This window comes from Vigna umbellata, chromosome 4 (assembly GCF_029865625.1).
Source record: "Vigna umbellata cultivar VRB3 chromosome 4, Vumbellata_1.0, whole genome shotgun sequence".
Taxonomy (NCBI): domain Eukaryota; kingdom Viridiplantae; phylum Streptophyta; class Magnoliopsida; order Fabales; family Fabaceae; genus Vigna; species Vigna umbellata.
This window is the reverse complement of record NC_142168.1, coordinates 25,079,643-25,089,758: the sequence shown is the minus strand read 5'-3', so window position 1 is coordinate 25,089,758 and position 10,116 is coordinate 25,079,643. Positions and strand designations below refer to the sequence as shown.

The following is a 10,116-nucleotide window of genomic DNA, read 5'->3' as shown; positions in this document are numbered from 1 at the left end:
GTCTAAACGTTAATCAATCGGATAGATCGGGCTGAAGTAAAAAATGTTATATCTATTCAATAATGAATGGATATATTTTTTTAAAGTATTATTTAAGGAAAAATATTATTTATATATATATATATATATATATATATATATATATATATATATATATATATATATATATAAAAGAATTAACATCACTATTGATCAAAACTTTAAATATTGAATTTACGAGTTTCTTTATATCACGTTTAATTTTATATTTTTATCCACTATGAATTATTTTTAAGAAAATGGTGAATAATAGATAAATTTAAATGAAAAATTATAACATTGGTATTAATAAACTATAAGCATCTTCTTATAAGAAACTATAACATTATTTTCTGTCCAAAATCATAAAATACTAATTTTGCCAATCTTTTCTTTCTATATTATTTAAATTTCTTATTTTATAATATTTGGATATTATTTTTAATCAGTTATCAGAAGACGTTTACGATAAACAAAGATAAAAATTGCCTTGAAATGAATAAAATAATAAAATAGGTTGTCTTTTAACAAAAATAATGCAGTTACATCACAAACAAATCTAACTTGTTATGTTAAACCTTATTGATAAAGGAAGAATGTTCTGTAATGATCCTGAAAAGTTCTCTGTAAAACCATGGTCTTGCATGTGAAGAAAGGAAGCAAGTACTTGACCTAATCTGATATGCATAAAGAAGTGTTGAAAGCAGAGAACAGTATGTGTATTGAATGAAGAACTTAGACCTATTTTAAAGCAAACACACTTTACAGCATAAAGTTGTGAAGTATCTTGCACAAACTCAGCTACTTACTCTTAGATCAAGAACAGTACCTGAGCTGAGCCAACTTGGCAAAATCTACTTTACCACTCAAACAACTCAAAAGTCTTTTTCTTAACAAAAGCATAATGGATCTTACCAAAAAAAGCCATAATTGATTAACATGTTTTATGCATCTCATTATTTATATAATTTGCATAACTTTTCTTTTATACGCTTCTCATGCATGTTATGATGAATAACATATAAGGTTATAAGTACTAGTAACCCATATTGATCAACTTAATATAATAATTGTACCAGACGACTCTCGGACGACTCTAGACAAAACACATGGGACGACCGATAAGACTCGAGCACCAAGACTAAACGGTCATAACAGGTAGGTCTGCAGAGATGATTAAGGTAAATCATCGATTAGAGGGTTGGGCTCTGGATTGGGTCGTGATTAAGGCCCTGCTAATCCTAGGCCCATGACCAAAACTATAAATACAGGTCCAAGATAAGAGGTACGCAGATTCATTAATTACGCATTTATTGCAATACCTAAGCAACCGATCGAACCTTTACTGACTTAAGCACCTTTGACAGGTACCCTCCCAGATGTATAGAATGGACGAACGTCGACCAACAGAAGGAAGGATTGTGAGAAGACCAGACGGACGTAGCGGAGACCAGACGAACGTAGCGGAGAGCGTGCATATTCAGGTGACTCAATTCCATACGAGAACAATAGCTTATAGGAAAAAAGATCGCGATTTAAAATTACATGAAAAAAAAATGGAGTGTTTTCATGTTTGAACTCATGGCTACTCCATTCAAGGTTTTTTAGAAGTGTGAATAGCTCAAATGTGTACCCAATGCTTATAAAACAACACTTAACATAGTTTAGATGATTTTTCGTTAATGAGCAATTATATTTTACATTGGTCAAATATCAAGATTTACCGTTTAAGTTTTAGAAAAAAAAATGTTGACAATTGATTATGTGATTATTTTAATAGAAAAAAATATGTAATAAAAGATAAATTTGTAATTAAACGGTATAAAAAATTATTAAAATAATAATGGTGAGGTTTGGTAAATAATGAAAATTCAAATGTGAATATAAATACCACTTTAAAAATAAAAAAGAATTAAACATTATATATATAAAAAAAATCTATAAAATTATTGTCTTAAAATTTTGAATTTAACTCGTAATATTATCAGCTATCAACTCTATATCTTTTTAGAATTATCTAAAAATAGACTCATTATTAAAAGTTTCAGAGAAAAGTAGGAACTCATTACATCAATGTGTTAGAATTTTAATTATCAATTAAAGATGTTTACACTCTTGTGTAAATTCTAATTGTAATTTTTAAATTAGTTATTATAAACATTAATAATTTTACTATATGGACAATACTATATTATGAGATAACAATGTAAACAAGATCGATAGAAGATAATGTAAAAAATATTTAAATTCTCAAATCCACTTAAGGTTTTTTCTTAAATGTAATTATTTAATTTGTGTTTCACACATTTAAATTATATCAATTGGATTCTCATATTTAATGTATTTGTAAAGAAGGTAGAACGTTTGAATGCTTTGTGGATAGTGGATAAATAATTATTTCACTTTACTGATGAGTCAAAAAGATTTATTTTTTTCATTCTAGGCTTGGTAAACGGGAGAAAATATAGAGGATAAAAATTACACAACTTATTAAAATATATTTTTTTGACAATAAGTAGGATATATCTCAACTTAAAAGAATTTATTTTGCTCAACTTACTAAAATATCTTTTTTTGTGAAACAATTAGAAATTGAAATAGAATAATGTCACTATTGTTTCATTGGAGGGAATACTAATGCTTAAACTCATATTGGGCTTTTGGCCCAAAAAGAATAATCGAAGGCCCAATAGGAGTTACCTCATCAACATTTCTTGGACCAAAAAGGGTTATTTCAAATTACCAATCACTCTTTTATTAAAAATAAATAAAAATACGATATTTCATTGGATAAGGCTTTTTCTTATGTTCTTGGTGGAACAACCTTGGAAGGTGTAACAATGGCTTCCTCTGTTACTTCCTCTTTTCGTATAAGGTAAAGATTCTTACCCTCTCTTTCTCTTCTTTGCTTCACTTATGCTACTACCCTTTCTCAATTCGCTCTGTATTGGAACACTTTTAGTTTTACATTGCAATCTTCAATGTCGGTTATATGGTTATCAAATATTACATTTCACGGAAGAAAAAAACACCCTTTACGGGATTTAGCTCCTTTATCGTAGGAGCAAGCACAGTTTTAAACTTTGAGAAATACGACTGTTCTGAACTCTCTCACTGTTTCAACATTTGAATGTGTTTTTCTTTCACTTGAATGGCTCTTAGTGCCTCAGTCTCAATTGGGCGTAAAGAACTATGTGATGGCTCAAGATATTGTGGGTCTTCAGTTCAATCTGGTCTTCAAAATGATTTGCTCGTGGGTAATGATAACAGTCATAATAATCTTGTGAATCTGTGCTTGGATCTTAATGAATTGGCTGTTGCTTTGAGGATATTTGATGAAATGCTTCTTAGTGGTATTGTAAGTATGTGAAGAATAATGATTATGAATTTTCTATTTTACATTGCCAGCGACATGTAGACTTGAAGAGAAGTTTAATGAGCATGCTTAGAGAGAGTTCTTGATGAAATCATTAGTTGGGAATGTAATTGTTTGTATTCATGATTTTGCTGTTAATAGAAGTAATTTTGAGAGATTATTGTCTGTGCCCACTTCATTGATTGCTTCATGTTCAAGTTGGATGTCGTACTTTACAGTGCTTTTGGACGTTGACTACAAGCTATGAAGTGGGAAATAACTTCTAAATTTTAGGGAAATGTCGAATTAAATGGCCTTGTGTCTATTTACAGAACTCTTGTTTTTTGTTTTTCTCTATTTTTCCTAGTAATTTGTTCATGTGATTGATATAATTCTTGGCTGAGGAGAAGCTCCTTTAAATCAGTGAATGTTATATAGGATTGAGAAATCTCACTGGTTGTCTTTTCTTATTTCAGCAATTTGAAGACTGTTTTCGTGGGTGAGACAAATAAGCTCAGAGTGTCTAGTGTTCCTGGCGCTCAAGTTGGTTTCGTTAGAAAAACTGTAGAATGTAAGGAATCAAGAATTGGGAAGCAACGAATTACTGTGCCATCAAATGTTACGGTCAATTTGGAAGGACAGGATATACAAGTGAAAGGTCCTTTGGGTGAACTTGCATTAACTTATCCTCGAGAAGTGTTGGTTGAGAGGGAAGAGACTGGGACTTTAAGGGTTAGAAAGGCAGTTGAAACCCGAAGAGCCAATCAAATGCATGGGCTTTTTAGGTACTTCATTTTGCTGACCTCCTTTCTCAGTTAGGATTCGGGAGTATTAAATTTTCATTTTGTCTTGATACATGCTTATTACATTTGCACCGTTGTCTCATTTTTTCAAGATTATTTTTGTAAACACACTGAGATGAAAATGAAAAAAAAAAACTTTGCTTGCTGACATGGAAATAGGATATTTGCTGCTAATGTCCGTTGCATAATGAACCAATTTTTGTGGCATAATGATAGTAGTAAATTTATAACCTACTGTTCGTTCTTTTTTGTAGCTTTGTGAGTAGCCATGGCAATAATTTATTTGAGCTAGATGTTGGTAGTTAGTATTGTGTTGATTACTTAGAAACAAGACTGGAAGGTAGTGATAGAATGGATGACTTGTCAATTAGGCAATGCTATTTTTAATCATCATAATTTAGTGGTTTCGTGATGATTGTATTATTTGGGAATTTTGTGATCTTGAATACATCTTTGATAACTTCTTCTTTTTTCACGATACCATTATGTGATTCTAATTAGAATGTTGTAGGGCAAGGGTAAGCATTAATAGAACAATAAGGATGTTATCTGACCTTGTGACCTGAATTCCATGGATTCAAATCCTGGAATGAACTCTGCACTTGATATCACTTAAAAGGAATATTCTGATTACAATATTACATGGTAATGAATTCAGAGAATATCCTGATAGTTCTTATTCTTTCCCTTTTACTACTCCCTTCTACAACAAGCAGTAACAAATAAAGTTCGGGATAAGGTTCCATTAAGCTCACATTGAAAACTCCCATTTTGATGGTTCCCATGCTCTTCCCCACAACCCCCTCCCCTTTCTCACCACGTTTGTAATTCAATGAAAAGCTTTTGTTATTTGCAGCTTTTCATAGCTGGCGTTGAGAAACTTGATCTCACGCTCACTGCAATTAACTTTTACAATTAGCCCTTGGTAGTCAGAGATTGGTTATTTCTTACTATTGAGCTTGAGACATGGTAGTGTAGCAAAGGATTTTAGTTAGACTCTTACCTGGATTTGTGAATAATATTCGAAGCATTCAAATTTGAGCAATACATTTTGCAGATACGCACTATTGTTTGTTGTTGGGGGGACTTAACTGTTGTCATTACTTGGTTTGACATAATGCTATTATTGATGTTAGTTCTCCAGTTGTGATCATTCCATTTAAATTATGAGAGTTTTTCTTGTATGAGTAAATCACAGTTTTGACTGGCGTAGCTTAAATATGAATCTTAGTCGTATTTCATTTGTTCATATATTCATACCTGACACATAAATGTTATAGGACGCTTACAAACAACCTGGTTGTTGGAGTATCTCAAGGTTTTGAAAAGAAGCTTCAACTTGTTGGTGTGGGTTATCGTGCTATGGTAGAAGGAAACGACGTGGTGCTGAATCTTGGATTTTCTCATCCTGTTAAGATGGAAATCCCTAACGGCCTCAAAGTGAAAGTGGAAGAAAACACCAGAATCACAGTTAGTGGGTTTGACAAATCTGAGGTTGGCCAGTTTGCTGCTTCTATTAGGAAATGGAGACCCCCAGAACCATACAAAGGAAAGGGTGTCAAATATGCTGATGAAATTGTAAGGAGAAAGGAAGGAAAAGCAGGGAAGAAGAAGTAATGGTTTTTTTTTTCAATTTTCCATTTTCATTTCTCTCCTGTTATTTTCTTTCATTTGTTAGTAATGGAAATGTTATATATACCAAGAGAAATTCATATTCTTTGAGGTAAGTTTGAGTCCCTTATGCTTATGATATGATATTTAATAGCATAGCAATCATGAACTGTGATTATAGCATATAATAGCTGTTGATGGATAATCTATCATGATAATCAGATTTTTTTTGTTATCTTGAGATAAATTTCAACAATAGCACTGAGTGTGGCTGTTCAAACTAATAAATGCCATCTAGAAAAACGGCTACTTTTTAATGCAAGATATATATGATTGTCTGAACAAAGTTTTAACTTTAAATGGATTAAATTAATTTTATCCACTTCTGAAACATATGGGTTACAAGATGATATGTTTATACTTGAAAAGTCTAATGCTACCATTCAAAATTCATTTTGAAAAAATTGTTGAAACCTGCCTATTAATCCTAATCGTAGTGAGATTTGTTAAGTTTTAAATCTCTTATAAATTTAAATATTTTTAATTAAATTTTTATTGAAAGAAATTGTTTTATTCAATGTTCAAAAAAATTATATTCTTTTATTAAGTTTTGATCGTTGATTTTGTTTGAGACTATAGGTACTTTGTATAGTTAATATTACGTGTTTCCACGTAGAAAATAACAACTTAATTAAATTTTAAATTTTTAATAAATTTGGTCATTTTTAATTGAATTTCTATTAAAAAGATTTTGTTCCATAGAGTTAAAAAACACTTGTATACTTTCCATTGAAGTGACATGACGGTCAAATTTTACAACCTAAATCACAAGAAGATATAAGATTGGTATAGTAATAAAAGTTAAAAGAGATAGGGTGAAAGAGATTGAGTTTAACTTCTTTATTAATATTTATGAGATATAAGATTACTTTGAGAAGTTGTAAATTTAACCTTGGGAAACAAAAACTAACAACTAATATTTATTTGACAAAAATAAAAATAAAACAGCTCAGTAAATAACAATAAAGTTATGCAATCTTAATTATCTTTATAGAAAATAACACAATTTTTTATTTCATAAATTAAATACTAAACAAAAATTCAAATCAAACATGTGAAAACATGAAACAATGAAATCTTATAAAGATAGTGTTGGAAGTCCCACGTCGACTATAAATAAAGCCAATTCTTAGTTTATAAGTTGGTGCAAACCTCACCCACAAAGCCGGTTTTGTGGGGTTGAGTTAGGCTTAAAGTCCACTTTCTAAAATGGTATCAAAGCCATAGTTGGAGCCTATCCTAGCGAGTTCTAAGTGGGCATTCTATTATTCTATTCCACCCGCTATTAGATCGTTATCGGACCATCCAATTTCTACTATCACGCACGAGAGATTATGTGGAGTGGGCATTCTATTCTTCTATTCCACCCGCTATCAGACCGTTATTGGACCACCCAATTTCTACTATCACGCACGACAACATGAAGGGGGTGTGTTGGAAGTCCCACGTTGACTAGAGATAAGGCCAAATTATAATATATAAGTGAAGTGCAAACCTCACCTTACAAGCCGGTTTTGTGGGATTGAGTTAGGCTTAAAGTCCATTTTCTAATTTCGCTTGAGACCAGTCCAATAACGAGAAAGACTCAAATAATAAATATGTAAATAATTAATGAACCCTCAATAAATATTTTAAAAAGTTGAATAAAAATTCAATTGAAAATAATTAAATTTATAAGTAACTTTTTATTTAAATTTATGACAGTCATATTGTAAGACCCGGAAAAAGAAAAGAATTAGTTGTGTGATTTTTTATATTACAATTACTGGTGAACAAATAAATGAAGTATAATGTTTATGGTTGTGTGAAAAGTGATGAATTAGTAGATAAAATTAATTATAACTGTTTTTAGTGAATTTTGTAAAATGTGTGAAACATGTTAACGCTGGAACATTAGTGTGTTTGAGGAAAAGTGTGACGGAATGTAGAAACGAGAAAACATAATGCAAGAGAATGGAGAAAAAGATGATCTTCTTATTAACAGAAAAGTTGATATATGTATATCAGATACAGAAGTAGAAAACTGTCCTTTGACAGTTAAAACCATTAGGTAGTTTAGGTTTACATTTTAACACTCCCCTTTAAAGCTAAACTACTCAAAGATCTAACGCCAAGAGAGTCTCTCAGCCTTTCAAATTTGTTTTGCCGTAATGCCTTAGTGAAGATGTCTGTTGTTTACTCATCTGTGGTGTAGTACACCAATTATAACCTTTCCTTACTGACTTGATCTCTAAGATAATGAAACTTAGTCTTTATATGCTTGCTTCTGCCATGAGAGACTGGGTTCTTGGACAACCTGATAGCTGATATGTTATCCACCATCAAGCGTGTTGGTTTCAGTGCTCAATCCTCAATTATCGTAGAATAGCTTCTAGCCATGCACATTGGCAAGCAGTTTATGCTGAAGATATGTACTCTTCTTCACAAGACGAGAGTGCAACAACATTTTGCTTCTTTGAGCACCAAGATATTGAAGCTCCCATTAATTTAAACAGGTATCCAAAAATGCTCTTCCTATCCACTTGATCACCACTCTAGTCTGCATCACACCATGCCTTCAAGACATCACATGTATTGTCAACCTTCCTGGGAAAATGAAGACCATAATCCGTTGTTCCCTTCAAGTAGCGCATAAGATGAGACTGTCTTGGGTCATGCATGAATCTGCTGACAAGCCTGACTCCGAAGCTGATGTCCGGTCTGGTGTTGCATATGTAACAAAGAGTTCCTACGATCTGCTTGAACAGGGTTGCATCAACCTTGGTCTCTTCTTGCTGACACGTGAGCTTTAAGTTGGCCATGACTGGGATGGATGTACTATTACAATTCTTCAAGTTAAATTTCTCTAGAGTCTCTAAAATATACTTTCTTTGATGCATGAACATTCCATCTTCTGTTTGCATGAACTCTAGCCCAAGAAAGTTCCCCAACCTACCAAGATCTGTCATTTCAAGTTCACTCTTCATCTTCACCTTAAATTCTTCAATTTCCTGTGTGAAGCTTCCAATGACCAGTAGATCGTCGACGTATAGACACACCAGTAGAGTACCTAGCTGCTCAACAAATTTCATATAAATTCCATATTCAACAGTGATTTTTTGGAAACCATACCTGATAAGCAATGCGTCAATGTGTTTTTTCCAGGCTCGTGGTGCCTGACGGAGGCCATATAAAGCCTTGTTCAACTTGTATACTTTCAGCTCTTGTCCCTTCTTAACAAAGCCAGGTGGTTGCCTCACGAAAACTTCTTCTTCGAGGAGGCCATTAAGAAATGCGGATTTGAGGTCCATTTGGTAAATGCTCCAACAATTGAAGTTGGCTAAGGCAACAACAAGTCTTACAGTCTCTAATCTTGCAACATGAGGATAAACATCAGTCAAATCTATCCCGGGTTTCTACAAGAAACCTTTTGCAACCAACCTAGCCTTCAACTCTGCAACACTTCCATGCGGTTTATACTTAGTTTTGAACACTCATTTCACCTTTATGGCTCGTTTATGCTGAGGTAGTTCCACTAACTTCCACGTCCTGTTCTTCTAAATTGTTGAAAGTTCCTCCTTTCATTCTTTAATTTTGATGGCTTGTTCCCATGAAAGTGTTTCAGCACCCGCCAGAAGAGCATAATAAACTATATCACCTGAGTTCGTGATATCACTATAACTAAACAACTCCTGACCTGCGAGTCTCGTAGAGGGAAATCGTGTTCTCTATGATCTTCTAGCTTCAGCATCTTCATTAGCAGATATTTGTTCGGTCTCCTCTGTCCTTTTCTCCTCCAGCCAGGTAGACACAACAACACCAGTTTGCTCGATTGATTCAGTTTCTGCATCAGCCCATCTAAATGTAGCAGACTCGTCTACTATCACATCTCTACTGATCAAGATTTTCCTCTTCTTTGGATCATACAACCTGTATGCACCTGTTGGATGATAACCTACGAGGATGAGAGTTTCACTTATGTCGTCCAACTTCTTCCTTCTTTCATCTAGGACGTGTTTGTAGAAGACCGAGACGAAAATCTTCAGGTGACACACATCTGGTTTCTTTCCTGTCCAAGCCTCTTCGGGTGTGCATTTGGCAACGCTTTGGTAGGACTTCTATTCAGCAAGTAGGTAGCAGTCAAGACTGCTTCTCCCCATAGGTAATGCAGTAGTCTTCTCCCTTTGATCATACACCTGGTCATATCCAAAAGCATTCGATTTCTTATCTCTACTAATCCGTTGTGCTGGGGTGCGTAAGGTATTGTAACTTCATGTAGAATCCCTTTGT

The 10,116-nt window shown here is 33.2% G+C and overlaps 1 protein-coding gene across 1 annotated transcript; it reads left to right on the top strand.

Annotated features, from left to right (window-relative positions):
• Positions 1-2,757: 2,757 nt before the first annotated feature.
• On the top strand, positions 2,758-5,923 carry EMB2394 (Ribosomal protein L6 family). The gene is made up of 3 exons (XM_047324738.2): positions 2,758-2,893; positions 3,850-4,158; positions 5,457-5,923. The coding sequence occupies exons 1-3, from the start codon at positions 2,859-2,861 to the stop codon at positions 5,791-5,793; spliced, it is 681 nt and encodes a 226-aa protein (XP_047180694.2). The 5' UTR covers positions 2,758-2,858; the 3' UTR covers positions 5,794-5,923.
• The last annotated feature ends 4,193 nt before the right edge of the window (positions 5,924-10,116 follow it).

Coding starts and splice junctions, on each gene's coding strand:
- EMB2394 (XM_047324738.2), top strand. CDS start 2,859: ATGGCTTCCTCTGTTACTTCCTCTTTTCGTATAAG. Junction 2,894..3,849: donor ACTTCCTCTTTTCGTATAAG/GTAAAGATTCTT, acceptor TTCTTATTTCAG/CAATTTGAAGACTGTTTTCG. Junction 4,159..5,456: donor CAAATGCATGGGCTTTTTAG/GTACTTCATTTT, acceptor TAAATGTTATAG/GACGCTTACAAACAACCTGG.